Here is a 19,485-nt window from a genome sequence, read left to right on the forward strand (position 1 = left end):
CCCCTTTTTTTAAACAAATAAAGCCAGGTAAATTGTGAGTGTGGCCTATTTATAGCAATGGTACACTACTGTGAACGATATTATCTGTAGACGTGGTTTTAGTATATTGACAAAACATGTTTAAAACTAGTAAATAGGCCTATTTACTATGGTGTTGCCTATTTTATAACCACTGGCTTGAGAGTGTCTATTGTGTTTTAAAATGTATTTCCAGTTAGTTCATGCTTAACTAAAAGTTTAACCAAAATGTCACAAAGTGTCTGTGTCCACTGCTTACCTCAGTGCTCAGTATTGGTCTAGTTTGCAGGTAAACAGCAGGCGCCGAGCAGCGTGGAGAGCCGCCAGACGAGAGGCCACAAGAGTGTATCTCCCAATACTGATTCATTTTATAATTGTTTACAATGCAGTCTGTAACGTTTTAACACTTGTAATGTATTATCTTACCAAAATGGCCTTTTTGCCAAGCCCTTCCGCGTAAACATGTTGTGTAAGAACTAAATACACTACTGCTGCTTCTACCTTTTCAATATATGTTAAATGTACAGCACTTAGTGTACAAAATGCTACACTGTTACAGTATTACGGTCGCGGTCGTGTAGCGCAGACGTCCGCAGTGCTGCGCTGCTCCACCAATGGGATCGTCGATGTTCTGCAGGTCTGCGCAGCACTGCGGACGTCTGCGCTACACGACCGCGACCCTTGCGGATTTGTTTTCTTGCATCGCTTTTCTCCTTCTTCTTGGACGACAGAGGGCAGTAGCGCCGAAACCCTGCGGTGGAAGATGGGAGGAGAAAAGCAGCCCTGCACGGCCCACCGGAGTAACGGGGCAGGGAGCGAGCAGCCTGACTGACAGATCGGGACCGTTTGACAAGCCAGAGCCCTGCAGCGGAGAGCGGTCCGCCAAGTCCCGCAGCTGGGAATCGAGGCGCACAATGGACGGTCAGTTTGATAAACCTACTTAAATTCCGTGGCAGCCGGCGAGCTCGTTCATAAAGATCGCTTTCAAGCGCTTCTGTGGCACAATGGGAAGGACCTAGCAGATCCGCGAAAACAGTTTGCTAGTGCTAGTTTAGCCTTGCACCACTCTTTTCCAGCACAGGAAGGAAGGAAGGGGGAAAACGGACCGCACAGGGTAGCCAGAGACTGGGCCACAAAGCAGGCTAGCAGCGGGAAACGGCAGCGTGTCGCTCTGTGTTCGCACCCGTACCGTCCGGAAAGCAGGCCGACCCGATACCGAGGAGCGGGACAGACCTAACGGCTTCATACGTGCGGAGTGGCGTGAAAGGGCTGGCAGGACTTCTCGCTTCTTGTACTTCGTTGCGTGTCAGCGAGGCTTTTAAAGTTTTGGACGCTTATTTGTTTTAATTCTATATATTAAAAAGAGGACCGTCCTGCCCTTATGGCTAGCGAGGGGACTGGAAGTGAAGCCGGGCTAGGTGGGGATATGGGCTTAAACAAAAGCAAAGCCGAACCAGACACGCCCAGGGTGTTTGAGAAGCTGGAAAACAGGCCGGCAACGACGACTTTGACTTCGGGGGGAGAAACTGACGCGCCGGAAAACAGGACGGCGAGTTCACCGGAGAGAGCTGCTGCTGATCGCCGGGCTGCGACTCCAAGCAAAACAGGAGGTCCGCCGCAGGAAGCAGCCGCTCCGGACAATGTGCAGACGCGGGGCTCGGCGGGGCTGCTGACCGCCACTCCGGTTCGTCACAGTCGGCCTTCTCCGGCAGAGCACAATGGAAGGTGAGGCGGACGGGCTCGGGTTGCTTCTGTGAGGAGACGCGAATGGCATGTTGAATGCAACAGTTGCATAAACATATTCACTTGACAGATGTGTTAACATTAAACACCGAAATTCCTTTGTATAATTTACAAAGAGCTGTAACCAGTTACACGATATAACAATCAATACAATAAAAAGCAATTGCAGTGTGACATTAGTGACGTAATTACTTATGTCACCAGAAAATACCACTATGAATTCCTGTGCAGTACGTCAAATTCTGGTATAATCAAAATGCATTTATATAAAGTGCATGTTAAATATTATATTGTGTTGCTTCATACCAATATAGAATCATTCTAACGAAGCTGTGTAAAAAGTGAAGACCTCTTCCAATATTTTCCAGGGTTCACATCTTTTGTAAAATGCACGTGTATTTGTTGTGCTGGAAGTCTATCAATGTGTCACAGAGGAGGAATTAAACTTCTTATCTCTGAATATCCATACATTTCCTATCAGCTGAACACAGATATCCAACCTGCAAATACTGTGATTGCATTGAAACTGGTGTTGTGATTATCAGTATACGAAGTGCCATTGGTAGTTATAATAGGTATAATATATATCAGCAAAAGAGAGAGAGATAGAACTTCAACTTTGTAGTATCTATCACTATTCTACCATTTAAGATGTAGTGCACTTCATACCATAGGAGAGGATTCCATTTGCCTACCTAAAAGTAGTGGACAATAAATTAGTTTGCTCTTCCATCCACCTGCTTTTCTGTTCTTTCTGAATTGCCTTAAAGAAACTCTTTCTTTCACAGATGAGGTTGTGTGGGACTTGGCTGATTTGCTTCCTGCAGCTGTATTAGCTTACATAAGCAAAAGGTGGGGGCTATAGGTCCATAAGACAGTTAATGTGTCCTGTGTTTGCTGAAGAGACTCTTATTCCTTTGCATTCAATGAACAGAGTACTGTATTGTAAGATGAACGTTTTTGGTTCACAGAAAGTGATCTTTAAAGTTCCAGGGTATTTTTTTATTTTTCCTTTTGTTTTTTTGGAAATGGTATGGGGTTTTTACTCTTAAGACACTTGCCATTTGTTTTTAAGGGGACAGATTCAGAGAGAGCAAGCATTTCATCTTGGTCTGTGTTGTGGACCAAGGGCCAGATGTTAGAAAAAATGGGAACAGTTGCAGATTGGGGGGGGGGTAATGTGGTTTCCAGAAAAATGTATAATTGAATCAGTCACTTTTTATGAAAAACTGACAAAAGAAATGAAGGAGTTTATAACAAAAACTCAGTCCAGGAAAGAACCAAAAAAAAGCATAAGCAGGATAACTAATGTCACAGAGCGTCATAGACTCTGGTTTGCCATCACATCTTATCCAGTGCAGCACAACCCCCCTACTAACTCCTTGGCCCAGCTTTTCTACTATAGTCATCTTAGCCCCACCCCCTGGACCAAACCATCAGAAAATAGGGATGATAAAAAGAAAGATGAGATCATACAACCCCAAATATACATTCTCAAAATAAGTTTACATAAACATAACAAGCTTATAATAAAGTGAAATTCTATTATAAAACAAATCTAAACTATACACCAAGGAAATAACATTCCACACAATAACCTTAACACCCTCCCCATGTCAGTGATAATGCGACCCAGGTCCCTTCCCAACATGGCCTCTGTAACCTTCCCCTACTTTCCCCAAGATGGCTGCTGCACAACCCCACCCCAAGTAAGTTTGTTTGTTTGGAAGGTTTTTTGAACATCTTAACAGATTGATGGGCCTACTCCATCACAGTCTGCTTAGGTGAAACAACTGTGTAATTGGCTCTTGTTTGGTTTTTGACCGTGCAAATAGTGTGTAAGGCCCTTATTTTAAAGTAGGCCTCTCTTCTCATAAGTAAGCACTAATTACATTACAGCATGCTGAACTCATTCCTAAAACTGTAGTTGCATTAGAATGTTGACTATTTTAATTTATCAATAGACAAAGACTAAGATGAGAGTAGATGCCCATTTAGCCAACAGTATGAATATTATGTCAACTAAGTATTAGACCATACCTGGTCAGTTCACCACTGAATTGGTGTAGTGGAAATTTTTTTTGCACATGCCCCAGTGATGATAAATTTGTGTATATAAAACACACAGTTTTTTTTGTTTTTTGGTGGTTAAACAGACTCGGGCCTTGACCAGACGCAGACATTCAGCTGTATGATGACAATAGTTTGAGACATTCCTCCCCCTTCCTTAGGAATGACCACGAGAAACTGAACTTCTGTCCCAGTCCACAAATGGCATTGACAATCCCTTTACAAATTAAACTACCTTGGTGCTGTAGTGCAATGAATTAAAATGGGGATGCTATGTGTAATATTGCTTCCTCCTAAATGTTAGTCCAGTATTTCCACCCTAATTACACAAGATATGCATATGCTAAAAAGTAGTTTTTACATTAGTATGAGCGTATTTATTGAGCAGCAGCTCCTTGACTCTACATTTAATGTAGAATGAGTTTGACAGACACTACACATCACCTCTTTATATGTATTGACAAAGTGAGAAAAAATGTCTCTAGACTTACATTATGTTGGTCATCAGTTGCTCTACAACAGCCTTTCTCGGAGTTCAGGTTATGAAGTCTTTCCATTCTACTGACTGTTTTATTTTAGATCTTAATGTACAGTATACATGTAATGTATAAAGTATTGCTCTTTATCTCTTAAGCACTGGTGTGTGTTTCCATCAGTTGATACCCAACATAATGAGCTGAATTTTAAAGGGTAGTGTCTCTGTGAACAATATTCAGTATTATGGAACATAATTTCAGAGTCAATCAAAATTAAACATGTATTCATGAAAACTAAGTGTATTAAATTTAATGCACATGTTCCTAACCACGATTTGTTTCCTTCATTGAGATGAGCACCCCCCCACCTTTTACATAAAAAGTTATGTGTTTGGTTTTTCTTTTGAAAAATCATTCAATGACATACAGCTTTGCTATAGTTTTCACAAGGAGAGTGCCTGTACCAAATGGAAAGCTCAGACAAAGTTTCCAGTTTTCAACAAGATGGATGTGTCAAACTACTAGTCTCAATCCCTTGACCGAACTAAATGTGTATTTCCTTTTCTCCTCACATTATAAAATCTGGAATGTACAGTTCATAATTAAAACAATGCAATTTACCATAGGTATGTGTTACCAATGTTTGTTTAGGGAATCTTTAAAAATGATTGAGTGGATCTATAGTTTAAAACTATGTTCTCCTAGAGATGAAAATATATAATTTAAACACTTTTTAAATTAATTGTCAAAGACTTGAATTAAATCAATACTTTGACACACCTAATCACAAATTATTATACTTGCCTGAAGGGTCTGGGTTCTACCCTAGAATGATCTCCCAATCGACATTCGAGTTTGTAATTAATTGGGTAGATGGTTCTGGTTTTAATGCGTTTCTGCCATAGCTGAGTTTCAGTGCCAACTCCTATGACAATAATCTGCATAGTACATTCAATTGATTATAGGCTACATATAGAAGGTCTTTGAAATAAATTTTGCCTGTCAGCCATGGAAAAGGTTTAGTTAAAGCAGAGTCTTGCGCTGCGGCTTTGGATGTTTAATGAACTTAAGCAGCTGGCCTTCGGTGATTGGCACAGAGCACTGTGAATCAGGCATTTGTAACTGGTAAGCAGTGAACACAGCATCAATTGAAAGCAGGAAGCATAGGCTACTCTTCATGCAACTGATGAAAACATTTTACAAAAGAGCACTACATGAATAGAAGGAAGTGGGCTGTGCCTTTAAGGCCTGTATGATCAATCAGTATCGCAAGGTTGTTTTCCAGATGTAAGGCACTGTGGTTATTGACTAATTATGTGGCTTCATTGCAAAGTTATTTTGCATCATTATCTGACATGTCATTCAGTATATCATATGCAGTGGCTCCAATCATTTTTTTTTTTTCTACAGCAGTTGTTCATATACTGACAGGAGTCCCTGTGAAAGATGAAATGGCTGATTACTTCGTATCTTACTTTCTGTTTCAGCCTTTTGGAGAGGCAGGAGTCAGTGGCCACTACAGAGGCACGGCTGAGGATGGAGGGGGTGGAGCTGAAAGAGGAGTGGCAGGATGAGGATTTCCCCAGGTATTTACAGACCACCCTGTCTCCACAGCTTTCTGTACCTCACACGGGAGCTGGCTTTTAACCATTCTCCCGCAGCAGCCCAGTCCTGTATGTCGAGACTTGATCCCATACATTTCTTTTCTCACACTCGAAATTACATTGAGGGAGAAATCTGTTCCTGGCTTTCTGAAAGTTTAAAGATGCCATTTTTGCACAACCAAGGATGAGAAGAGCTTTCATGTTCCACAACAATTAACAATTGGCTTCTAAAATAGGCACTATAACACATGTTCTGTGATTCAAGCTCTTGATGTGTCTTGTTTGTATTAATGATATAGCCCAGATCTTTTAATTAGGTAAATAACACGAATAATCATTTCTATCTGCTGTTGGTAGCCCCACTTTGCATGAACACATTCTAATAGCAAAGCAGAGTTGTTGCTCATCAAAGAGGTGACAACACAGGCCTGCTGTTTACTATTGAGTGAAGAAGGACCTCTTAATAAAGAACAGCTGTTTGCATCCAGTCTTGCACAACCCACACATCATTGTATTGTGGATTGATGTGGACGAAGTACAAGGCATTGTTCTAACATACATAGCCATTTCACAGAACTGGGGGTAAACAAAACTGAATAACAACCTTTTCGTATAGAGGACATACTTTAACAGCTTTTGCTTCTCACTGTGTTTAAAACATATAAACCCACTAAACTCATTTGAAGGTTTTGTTTGTTTGAGATTAAGACCCTGTAAGGAAGTGGTTATAAGCAGTCTACTGTCTGTGCTGGATCTCTTCAGTGGCTCATAGGTGTGTGTTTGTGTTTGTGCAGGCCACTTCCTGAGGAGGAGGACATGCATATGGATGAGGAGCTGTTCCCTGGCACTGGCAGAGAGGGTCAGCCTGGTAAGTCTTCAGAGATAGCAAATGGACATTTCAAAAATGATTTCTGAGGGTTTTTGGCTGTAACACAAATGCAAAATCAAAATATAGCTGCAAGCAGCAATGCAGGGGGCCAAGTACACATCTACACAGTATCATCAAGTCTAACATATTCTAAGTTTGACACCTTATGCAATTTAACCATCTCCAAAATTTGATTGGGTCATGGTGGCCATCTTGTTTTATCAATCATATTGCCATTAACAAATCTGATAGAGGAGCTAGCCAAGGTCATGTGTACAAAAGTTCACATTAATTGGACCTGTGGTTTCAGAGAAGAAAATCTTTGAAGATTTATGGCCAATCCAATATGGCTGCCAAACCATGCGACCAATCGCGTTGTCTTACTACTACTACCCAGTTTTTTAGCAGACACCCTTATCCAGGGTGACTTACAATTGTTACAATATATTGCGTTATTTTTACATTTTACCCATTTATACTACTGGGCATTTTACTGGAGCAATCTAGGTAAATTACCTTGCTCAAGGGTACAACAGCAGTGACCCCCACCTGAGATTGAACCCACAACAAAGTAACACATTTTGGACAATCTGCAAAAATCTTCTTCTCCAAATCTGAATATAAGCCATAACATAACAACACACACCAAGTTGCACATCTGTCCCATTTGCAGTTTTGGAGAAGATTTTTGTAGATTGTCCAAAATGTGTTGCTTAAGCCAGTATGGCCACCAGACCATGTGACATATGGCCAGACCATGTGACATATGCATATGGCATAGCCCTACATTGCCATCTATCACTGTATGAAGTTTCATGGCTTTCCGTCCAGCGGTTTGGTTTTTATAGGCTTTTGAAAATAACGTTGGAAAAATAATAATCCTAACAATTAAATTAGGGTTCTAGCAACTTAGTTGCTTGGCCCCCCTAATAAAATACAGAAATGTGCCTCTCCGCTGTTTGCTAAATAATATTCCACAAACCAAAATGTCTTTGTTTTGTTGTTTCTAGTCTCCTAATAGTGAGAATTCAGATCACCCCATTGTTCGCCAACCAAAATGCATTTAGCCCAGTTGAAATCCTAAAAGGTTCAAGTTTGTTTTGAAGAGCAGAATATGTAGGCCTATCATCTGGAAAGACAAGCCCTTCCTTAGATTGGGGATCTGCAGATTTCCAATGAAGCACTCTGCTGTATTCTTTTTAAATCAGAAAGATGTTTATCTTCCCTCTGAGAGAATCTTTCCTACTTTATTTTAAATACTGAAATTACATTACCAGCCCTTGTAGAATATTATCTCATGTACTAGTAGTTAAACTTCCTATCCTTGTGTTACCATTTGACGGTAGTCATCGGTGCTTCTTCTTGGTGAGTTTCACTTCGCTTTGCCCCATTCTCAGTGAAGATTACTCTCTCACCAATCCATTCTAAGAGTGTGTACATGTTTTATTTTATTTTTAATATCCTGTATGACGGTAATTTGTTTGTAACAACTAGAACTGTGAAGCTACAATTTGGTTTTCCAAACTTTATTTTTTTCTCTTTAGGCACACAGTCGTATGACCTAAGCAATGACAAGAAGACCAAAAAAAAACTGATGGCCCCTAATATCAGCCTGACTTTAGATCGCAGTGACGGCTCTGTCCTCTCCGATGAACTGGAGGAGAGTGCCGAGCTGGATCTAGATGACATGGACACCCCCTCTGACAACAGCAATGAGTTTGAATGGGAAGGTGAGAATAGCCTGGGAAACTTGAGTGTGTTTAAACCATGGAGTGATCCCAAGATAGGTTTAAGGATACCCTGGTAGAGCTGGAGTTTTATTGTCTTATCCACAACAAAGTGCTTTATTTTACATCACAGGTATTTATAACCATTTGAGGTTTTCTGATCAGAATGTCTGTGATCGACGTGTTCAGATGTCATTTTCTCTGCCTGTTTCAGCATTTGTCTGCTTTAATATAACAGCTTGTCGTAGCTGATTAACACTACTACCTCTTGCTTGGGGATGGATTCTTAATTGTTTGACTCCTAAACTGAGCACCCACCAGGTGAAATTAAGTAGGTTGACTCCAGGGGAGTGCATGTTTCTTAAGAAGAATACCTGGATGTTATGTTATAATGGTTTATAGACCAGATAATTGCTCTGCTTGGGCTGCAGTTAAGCCAGTGAAAAATCTATTCTCCAGTCAGTTTTATAGCTCCCCAATAATAGATCAGTTTGTAATCTCTCAAAGTCTGGAGCAGTTACTCCCAAATTGGTTTTAAGGATGATGTGCCTAAACAATCAGATCACAGAATATGAACCAGTTTACGCTTTTCCATGTTCCATGTGAATTGTAGCAGGAAGATGTGATCTCAACGTTCAGTCTCGGGTAGGAGGAGGTTGGGAGAGGAGGATGCAATTGTGCTGGAGATTAGAAATTCCATTAGTCTGATCGTTGTTCGTTACTATCACTTTGAGGTGTATCATATCCTCCCAATACAGTATCCCTGTGCCCGAATGGAAAAGTAGTAACTTCAAAGTGATTCATCAGCATGTTTAAATAGTATCTTGTTTTTGTGTCTCCACCGCTGCTTTCTGCTTTCTCTCCTGGAAGGATTGTTTCCATTCATTGCTTGGAAACAGGCCACTGGCCAGCAACATGTTGCTCTTCTCTATGTGGTAAGGTTACCTAGACAGAGATGGCAAGAGTCTTGCTTTTACACAACCAACAATCAGTTCAGTCGTAAAGCTCTGTGATTTGCTTCATTCCAATATGTGTATCAGCAATGTGACCAAATCAAGTTATCTGTAACATCTGTGCCTTTTTGTTTTAGTCTTTTTAACCCAGATTTCTTTTGCATGTTTTTTTTTTCTCCTCACCTCAATCCCATTGTTACTGTATAGTGTGCAAAACAACATCGAAAGAATCGCTTCACAGATTTGAAATCAATTTTCGATCATTCAGTTAAGAGCTTAATTTTCAGTTGATCAGTTTTATTTTCACAAATATTTTCAAAATACAGACTAATTCTGTTTTGTGTCCATAACGAAGAACATTTTCAAATTTATATTTTAAAGTTGTATCAGTACCCAAGCGGTTTCAGACTATAGAACCATAAAATGTAAGATTGAAATACTTTTAAATTCACAACCTAAACCAATGGCAATAATTTGACAGGTCTAAATTTTTGATTGTCAAGAAAGTGTTTTTTAGAAGAATATTTATTTAGTTCAGGCTCCACAAACTGCCAAAGCAGGGGTTGTTTTTTAGTGCCACATGGAGTTTTGGCCTCCTCAGCGTCTCTCTATTATTAAAAACCATTATGTATTTTTATAACATTAGTTTGTTATCCATTTCCATTTTAAATTGAATAAATTAATCATAGCTGCTTTAAACCTTAAAATTAACTAAAATTAAATTTTAACCTTCCAGTAGGTTTTGTGGAGGGATGTTTCAGTGCAGCTGGTAAAGTGACTCTTGAAAGAGCTTGCATGACTGTTTGGGGAATTATTTTTTCCAGACGATCTTCCGAAGCCGAAGACGACAGAGCTGCTTCGGAAAGGCGTCGACTCCATTCAGGAGTACTCTGCCTCAGAGGAGAGGGAGGAAGGCCGGCGCTGGCGGATATTCCGGATCGGGGAGCAAGACCACAGAGTGGACATGAAGGCCATCGAGCCCTACAAGAGAGTCATCAGCCATGGAGGTCAGGTTTAGAAGGCGACAAGGCACTATCATATATTGGAAGTGAAGAGCTTTTGGAAATGTAGTTTGTTGGTGTTAATAAGGAACATTTTGACCCAAGTGTCAGTGGTTTTAGTGCCAGGAGAATGTAAAGCCTAGTTTGTGTGTACCATTTCATATATGCTTGACAGCCTGTTGATCTTCCTCAATGCTTGATTATCCTTCCTTCATGTGGATTTCACTTTATTCTCACACTGAATGCTTGCTTTATTCGCAACCAAAAATGGCAACCTTCAAGTTTGATGCCGAGGTGGAGTTTACAATCAATTACAATCAGTTTTCGGGGATTTCTTTTTTCTGTAAACTTGATTGTGAACTAAACAATGTAATTTCCAGGTATGGGTTATTACCATATTATAATGAGCCTTAACGAAACTCATTGTAGGCTACATATGTCCAGAAAAGAAGTATTATGCCTGCACCTTGAACTGGGCTATACAAATGAAGCAAAAACTTCACCAATAAATAGATTGGAAACTTTTCCCCCTCCCATGATCACCCCCTAATGCCCCCCTACAAAGCATCTGTGGCCTTGCTGAGTCAGTTTTTTTTTTTTTTTAGCAGAGCCTTCTAGGGGGGCTGTTTGTACACTGTTCTGCAGACAGCCACCTTACCCCCTGGGTAATTTAGAAACACTATAGACATTGCCTGATTAATGTAGAGGACCGATAATAGCAGCCCTGGACATCCTTCAATATGACGAGCCCACCATCTGTTCCTGTCACGCAGGACGTTGTTTTCTTTCTCCGACAGCTGTTTTCAAAGCCTGTTTGGTGTTCTGCATATAATTACTAATTAGAGGGAGATTGGAGTAAGTTGTTTAATTTGAAGGGAGAGATTTATATATACATTTTTAAATGTACATCTTTTCAAATTAAAAAGCTAATGTTGATCAGTGATCCGAAAGAGCTAATGTTGATCAGTGAACCAAAAGAGTATTGGGCTTGGCCTTTTAGCTTGTTTTAGGATTAGACCACTTTTCCAGAGTATTAGCTCCTGTACTGCTAAAAGACTTTATATACATTATATACATTAATACTCCAGTGCTAAGTGGCTGTGGTAATTGTGTGCTCCTTCATGACAGTTTGTTTCCGTTTCAAACTAATTTAAAAACTTCCCATCATAGGTTTGCTCACTTCTGCTGTCACTAAAGATCTTTTTTACTCTGACCATTTATATTAGTGTTTTGTTTTGTTTTTCTAAATCATTTACTATCTGTTGAGCAACTTCTTAAAAATACACTAGACACTGCTGAACGAACCATCTTAAAAGTTAACTGCAGTTCGATGTGTCCTCCTTTTACAAAAAAAAACAAACTGTATAGCTCAGCCTCTGAAGGGCGTGTATGGCCTGATCAATTAATTTATGCTACCCGCAATTAAAAATGTGTGTTTGTGTGTGTGTGTGTGTGTGTAATTATATATATATATATATATATATATATATAATGTGTATATATGTGTATATATGTGTATATATATGTATGTATATGTGTGTGTGTGTATATATATATATATATATATATATATATATATGTGTATATATATATATATATGTATATGTATATGTGTATATACATATGTGATCCCCCACAAAAAAAATACATATACACACACATATATGTATGTATGTATGTATATATATATACACTCACCTAAAGGATTATTAGGAACACCTGTTCAATTTCTCATTAATGCAATTATCTAAACAACCAATCACATGGCAGTTGCTTCAATGCATTTAGGGGTGCGGTCCTGGTCAAGACAATCTCCTGAACTCCAAACTGAATGTCTGAATGGGAAAGAAAGGTGATTTAAGCAATTTTGAGCCTGGCATGGTTGTTGGTGCCAGACGGGCCGGTCTGTGTATTTCACAATCTGCTCAGTTACTGGGATTTTCATGCACAACCATTTCTAGGGTTTACAAAGAATGGTGTGAAAAGGGAAAAACATCCAGTATGCGGCAGTCCTGTGGGCGAAAATGCCTTGTTGATGCTAGAGGTCAGAGGAGAATGGGCCGACTGATTCAAGCTGATAGAAGATCAACTTTGACTGAAATAAGCACTCGTTACAACCGAGGTATGCAGCAAAGCATTTGTGAAGCCACAACACGTACAACCTTGAGGCGGATGGGCTACAACAGCAGAAGACCCCACCGGGTACCACTCATCTCCACTACAAATAGGAAAAAGAGGCTACAATTTGCACAAGCTCACCAAAATTGGACAGTTGAAGACTGGAAAAATGTTGCCTGGTCTGATGAGTCTCGATTTCTGTTGAGACATTCAGATGGTAGAGTCAGAATTTGGCGTAAACAGAATGAGAACATGGATCCATCATGCCTTGTTACCACTGTGCAGGCTGGTGGTGGTGGTGTAATGGTGTGGGGGATGTTTTCTTGGCACACTTTAGGCCCCTTAGTGCCAATTGGGCATCGTTTAAATGCCACGGCCTTCCTGAGCATTGTTTCTGACCATGTCCATCCCTTTATGACCACCATGTACCCATCCTCTGATGGCTACTTCCAGCAGGATAATGCACCATGTCACAAAGGTCGAATCATTTCAAATTGGTTTCTTGAACATGACAATGAGTTCACTGTACTAAACTGGCCCCCACAGTCACCAGATCTCAACCCAATAGAGCATCTTTGGGATGTGGTGGAACGGGAGCTTCGTGCCCTGGATGTGCATCCCACAAATCTCCATCAACTGCAAGATGCTATCCTATCAATATGGGCCAACATTTCTAAAGAATGCTTTCAGCACCTTGTTGAATCAATGCCACGTAGAATTAAGGCAGTTCTGAAGGCGAAAGGGGGTCAAACACAGTATTAGTATGGTGTTCCTAATAATCCTTTAGGTGAGTGTATATATATATATATATGTGTATGTGTATATATATATATATATATATATATATATATATAATTAGTGTATATGTATTTTTTTGGGGGGGGGGGCTTTTCCACTTACAACAATATGTGATTTCTGTTTTAGGTTATTACGGAGACGGTTTGAATGCTATCATCGTATTTGCAGTGTGCTATATGCCTGAGAGCAATCAACCAAACTACCGATATATTATGGACAATCTTTTCAAGTAAGTGAGCTTAACTATCACTGAGGCGCTGCCCCTACCTACCATTGTACTGCTGCAGGATAAATTGAGCATTCAAAAGCTTGTAATGATGTTCACTTCTATGTTAAACTATCACCGCACAAAACTGCTTTTAATTTATTTCTATAAAGGAAGTCTTCAACCTGGGTGATCCCTGTCTCCTGCTAAAAAAAAGTTAAATACTTATGGTTACCCTTGTTTTTCTCCCAGGTATGTAATTGGCACTCTGGAGCTTCTAGTCGCTGAAAACTATATGATAGTGTATTTAAATGGTGCAACGACACGCCGGAAGATGCCGAGTGTGGGCTGGCTCAGGAAGTGTTATCAGCAGATTGACAGGAGGTGAGGACTGGAGCATTGTAGTCGGTCATGGCATGTACTACCTTCAGGGATACGATATCTACTAGCCTCTTAGCTGACATTGCAGCCAGTAACTCTGGAGCATCTTACTGTATTTCTGCTTCCTGTCAGCTTTATAACAAAAATAATAACCCAATGCATAAATACTGCTGTTTCTGTACAATTCTGATATTTTAAAAAAATCAAACACCGTTGATAGAAGGGTTGTCATTCATGTTTTAAGACCCTAGTTTAGTTAAAATAACCATGGCCACCATTGCCTCATCTGCTCTTGTTTCTCTCCATTTGTAGGTTACGAAAGAATTTGAAGTCCTTGATAATTGTCCACCCCTCCTGGTTTATCAGGACTCTTCTTGCCATCACAAGGCCGTTCATAAGGTGAGTCCCCTCGCTGCTGTTTGCATTCTCATTAATTGTTTTTGCTTTTAGCTTTAATGTAGATCCTTGTGCTCCAGACCAATCAGATAGGACTGACGCCAGCTTGTTCTTCCTTTTCCTAGCTCGAAATTTAGCCAAAAAATCAAGTATGTGTTCAGCTTGACAGACCTGGCCGAACTAGTACCAATGGAGTATGTTTCTATACCAGAGTGCATCAAGCAGTAAGTATGGTGATATCTTTCCTTTAATACAGAATTCTGCATTTATGAATTCTTTATTTACTTTTGCCAAAGATGCCAAAGATTTTTGTATTTATTGGCAGCATACAGTCCATTTAAGTGGTTATATGTGTTGGAGATTTAAGCATTTAAGTAAAATATGTATTTGTATTAAGAGCACATGTATTTGCAGAGCTTGTCACAGTAGCTCAGTTTGTCTGAAATCTGCTGCAGTACACTGTACACCATTTTCTGTTTGTTGCTTTTACTTGTATGAGCTGCTAGGAGCCTATTGTTTCCTTTCTTTTTTGTTCCCTATTACTGGCTGAACATAACAGAAGAACTTGCATCTTACTAAGTGCCAGTTAATAACTCTCTGTCAGGAACCCTTAAAGCAATTGTAATCAGCATATGTTCTGTTAGATGTTTGTATGTCTGTTGGCTGTTGAATCTTTCCAATTTTCGTAATTGCTTAACCAATTTTCCCTACCCCTTCAAAGGTTTGAAGAAGAAAAAAATAGAAAAAGACGTAAAAGGTACCTGTCCCCTTTATTTTAGGGATTAAGCTAGGACTAGAACTTTGCCTTGCACGAAACTAACAATTATTCAATTGGTTGGCTTTGAGGAATGTGACATGAGCTTCATTAAAACCAGCAGGAAATGAGTTAAAATTGTAAAACTGGCAATCTGTGTTATTGTGTAAAACATTTGTTATCTTATGATTTTAGATTTCCTGCATTTGAAAAACTCAGTCCTTATCAAGAACCACTTGCCATTCCACTTAGTTTTTCTATAATTCCTAGTCATTCTACAGAACCACACCCAGACATCTTAAACAAGTTATTAATGTCTTTATATTATAGCAAAGCTTGTTTGTTTCTCTTGCCGTTTACTTTGTTTAAAGAGATTGATATTAATTCTTTGAAACTGTAACTTATGCGAAGTTTTCCTTTGTAAAGACAGAAATAAAGTAAAATGTGCTAAAACATACTTTAGGTCAAAATATTATGCTTTATTGCTATAAGAAATTGACTAAAATGAATTAATCCAAACTGAAAACTATATAAAAAGTGGAGTTGTCCTGGTACTTTCATAGTAACTTGTTTCACCTGTATGATTATAGGTGTTCATGCCAAACATCAAAGCTAACCAATACTTTGATTTCAACAGTATGCCTACTAAGTTAAAGTTCAAGATGTCAGTCAGAAAAGCTGTTGCAGGAAATCACCCCACGCAGCTGACATTTTCTATTATTGCAAATTGCAAACTCACCCACTACCTGCAAAACTCTCATTCTCTCACTGAACATTGATAAAGCTTGCCACAATTTTAAACAATGCAGTTAGGCCTAACTACAGAAACCCCTCATTTAATTTACAAGGCAGTGCACCTCCCTTATTGAGAAGGATTTACATGCTTGGGATCCTTGCTCTCCAGCCTGCTGTTCAGCATTAGCCTTTTTTGAAAGCGTAAACAAAAACATGAATGATTGATTTTAAGGCTATTTTAGGATTAACAGGGACCAAACTAAAGCCAATGGGTCTGTTACAAATATTTGTTGTCATTGTTGTTTTTGATTTGTTCTTTTAAAGCATATAAGAAAAAGACACTAGCCTACCACCTATTGTTCATAAACAAGATCATGTTAATCTGAGGAGACCCCCACTCCTACCTCAGCCTTGGTTTAATTGTTAAATTAAATAAATTGGTAAGGCAGCATTGTAATGCATCGCCTGTTATTATGCAGTGCCATTATACATGATTAAACCAAAGGGTAAGTCTGTCTGCCAGTTTATGTTGTGGAAATTGCTCTTTCCAACTGGAATTCTTTTGATGTAACGGCTGGAGATCACTGGATGGAAGCTAACAAAACTAATGAGTTCAAACAGAAATATAATTTTATGGACAAGTTCAGAGGCATCTGTAAAATATCCTCCTTGCAGTGGAATTTGTTTATTTCTATATAGAATGCAATGAAAACTATACAAGTAATTCTAAACACTGTTCAAATAAAAGGTGACTTCCTTAAAACTGTTTATTTATATGAAATCTAACATCCCTGTGCATTATCTTTTCTATATTGATGTTGATATATAACTAAGAAAATGCAAAGTGTTAGTTATATACAGTGACATTGTTCTGGGTGTGTTTATTTATACAATGCAGAACTAGTCAAATGCTAATGTATTATTTATTTCTTAGTAGACACCCTTATTCAGGCTGCTTTCATGGGAACTAACCAGATCAGCTTCTAGCATTTGTACTGTGGTCCATGAGTCAGTTTGTACATGCTCCATGTGCATGACCAAGGCTACAGATTTTTCTCTTGCATTCGCTTGACTTATCGCAAGTAAACCACAAAGACACTAGCTTGCATCACACACAGCAGGAATGCTTACTGTACTTTGTTTGTGAAAATAGGTCTGAGCGCTGAGCCCATGACATGGAAAAATTAGCCTCTATGTTGCTCGGTAATAAAGACATCGTTTGTGCTTTGTTCTGTCATCACAACGGGTGCGGGAGTGTGTTCACAATGGTGTTTGGCATGTGTTATGAGTTTTTCCAGGCTGACGGCACACCTTGCTTCGTGTCATCACCCCACTGTATGATCATCACTGTACTGCTGATTGATTGGTTTGCCTCTTTTTTCAGTGCTCTGACCATGCAACTGTCTTGTGTTGCAAACCACTAAAAGCACAGTTGCATGATTGTGATCCACACGCTCTAGTTTAATGTGATGTCAAACTCATTGAACTGACATGAACGTAGATTTATCTAGAATTCATAATTATTTTAAATTGTATCCTGAACAGTGCAGCAATCTAAACTGACTACTGAATGGTTCAGGAAAATGTTTGTGAGTCAGAAATTTTGAAATGATGCAGCTTGACCAATTTTTCTAAAGACAAATAATAAAAAAAAAAAAAATATGTACCCATAAAATTCTGTAGAAAATTGTATCCAGCTATTGGCATATACATTAATACATTATCCACTTTTTAATGAAGCTTAAAATATTTCAATGTTAATGGAAGAGTTAACCAAAGGACATTTTATCATGCTTTGCTTAAAACCTTGCATACTAATCCAAATACAGTGACACATGTGCCAAAGGAAGACAATAACGCCTATTGTCCTTAAGAATTTCTCATTAGAAATCTACTAATACTAATATTTAAAACAAAAGTCGGGTGTCTTGTGGGTTCGAAAAAAAGGTTTGTTCTTTGAGGTCTCGGTCTTTTGAGGAGCCCTAAACACCTAAAAAGGAAACTGATGCAAAGGGGGTTACAGTGAGGATAAGTAATGTTTATTATATTTGGTAGATAGTGGGGGGGGGAAATACAGCATTAACATTGTAGGGCACAATAAGGACAATTTCAGCATTAGAATCACATCTTCAAGATTCTCCACCCCCCACCCCCCCACCCAGAAACATTGGTTTTCCTTCTGTTTGTGCCTCACAGAACCGACCGGGATATGCAAGGGAAACCACAACCGGCAGCAGCCGCAGAAACGCAGCAGTGAAGAGCAGAGACCTGCGTCCTTCATGGAAGGAGACTAAAGAATGTGCAGAACGTCCGCTGCTTTCATGTATTTTACAGTGCGTTTCACAAGCTGTGGCCTTAGGTATTACTATTGGAAGAATAAGTGCCTTTATTTTTAATGTCATGGTAGCCTGTTGCATTGTGGAGACATTCACTGCTGTATAAGTATGCCAAACACTTGACCTATGGATGGAAACACAATGATCTGTTACAAGCATTTTTATATATTTTATGTATCAAGCCAAAATGTAACGAACCATGTTTATTTTGTTTTGTTTGTTTTTGTTTCTTACATATATATTTAAGGCACTATGATTCAATTGATTGATGCATGTTCTTCAATACATTTAAAAATATATATTTATATTCAAGTGGAAAAGGACAGAGATTTAATATATTTTTATGGCGGAAATGATATGAGCAATGTTTTTTTTTTTTTAGTTCTGTGAACCTGCACGTTAATTTGACTGCAGCAGGTTCCAGATTATTTCTGTGACTGTTTACTGCTGATGTCCTTCATGAATCTGCATGAAAAGGCTCATTGTCTTTACAAAAATTAAATAAAAGGAGAAGAAAAGCATCTTTGAATTCTTTTAGCAAGTCTGGGGACTTAAGTGTATTTGGGTGGGAAGATTTTTCCATTTGACTGAATTTTGTAGTCTGTTACTGTTTGTAATGTTGGGGGAATTGTATCATGTACATTTATTTACTGCAAGTAAACTATCAATTGCACAAATATGCCTATGTGTTTGTTTTACACTTTACTGCTCGGATGATTACATTGTACATAAAGTGCTAAATCTTGGTTCATTGAAGACTTTCAGCAGATGACATTGAACACGGATTATGTACACTATACACACTTATACTGTCAGCCCTACTAGGGTTTTGTTTATTTTATTTATAAATTTAAAAAGTCCATAGTTTTTGCCATTTACAGGTCATATTGCATATATTTCAATTTTTTTGTGGTTCCATATCAACTCTAATAAGCCAAGCTGTGAAAGTGTGCAAACAGTGTATGCATTTCATATTTCTATACATATGTCCTCCTTTAGCACATTTCTACCATGACTAGATAGGGTTAGTTGCAAGAAATATATTTTAAAGTAGGATTGCCAGATCTGACTGGTGATATGTCCTGTATTTTGTTTAATCTGTATCAGTATTTTTCTCTCTGATGGTGCTGCTATAAATACAGATTGAGCCATAAGTCAATTATTTGCTCTAGGAGTGGGCAACCTTGGGCACTTAATTATGGCATTCCCATTTTCTTTTTCTGGAATTAAGTACTGGTTTACTTAAAGCAGTTCAATGAATAATACCATGCTTTTTTAAACTCTGAATTGCTCTTTGGGAGC

General features: G+C 38.9%; 1 protein-coding gene across 4 annotated transcripts; it reads left to right on the plus strand.

Annotated features, from left to right (window-relative positions):
• Nucleotides 1–795: 795 nt before the first annotated feature.
• bnip2 (BCL2 interacting protein 2) lies at nt 796–18,860 on the plus strand. 4 transcript variants are annotated; one of them, XM_066701874.1, is made up of 11 exons: nt 796–1,743; nt 5,795–5,893; nt 6,706–6,779; nt 8,324–8,509; nt 10,284–10,466; nt 13,503–13,605; nt 13,834–13,965; nt 14,275–14,361; nt 14,484–14,582; nt 17,001–17,050; nt 18,044–18,860. In XM_066701874.1, the coding sequence occupies exons 1-10, from the start codon at nt 1,400–1,402 to the stop codon at nt 17,011–17,013; spliced, it is 1,320 nt and encodes a 439-aa protein (XP_066557971.1). In that variant the 5' UTR covers nt 796–1,399; the 3' UTR covers nt 17,014–17,050; nt 18,044–18,860. The 4 variants fall into 4 exon arrangements, with proteins under 4 accessions (XP_066557971.1, XP_066557970.1, XP_066557969.1 ...); XM_066701872.1 differs by lacking the exon at nt 17,001–17,050 and adding an exon at nt 15,080–15,115 and having other exon boundaries at nt 797–1,743; XM_066701875.1 differs by lacking the exon at nt 17,001–17,050 and adding an exon at nt 15,080–15,115 and having other exon boundaries at nt 799–939.
• The last annotated feature ends 625 nt before the right edge of the window (nt 18,861–19,485 follow it).

The sequence above is a fragment of the Amia ocellicauda genome, chromosome 4, assembly GCF_036373705.1.
Source record: "Amia ocellicauda isolate fAmiCal2 chromosome 4, fAmiCal2.hap1, whole genome shotgun sequence".
NCBI lineage: Eukaryota > Metazoa > Chordata > Actinopteri > Amiiformes > Amiidae > Amia > Amia ocellicauda.

Bases quoted from the DNA above. Each gene is read 5' to 3' on its own strand.
- bnip2 (XM_066701872.1), top strand. From the start codon at position 1,400: ATGGCTAGCGAGGGGACTGGAAGTGAAGCCGGGCTAGGTGGGGATATG. The intron at 13,606-13,833 runs GTAAGTGAGCTT...TTTTTCTCCCAG, and splicing joins ATTATGGACAATCTTTTCAA to GTATGTAATTGGCACTCTGG. The intron at 13,966-14,274 runs GTGAGGACTGGA...CTCCATTTGTAG, and splicing joins TATCAGCAGATTGACAGGAG to GTTACGAAAGAATTTGAAGT.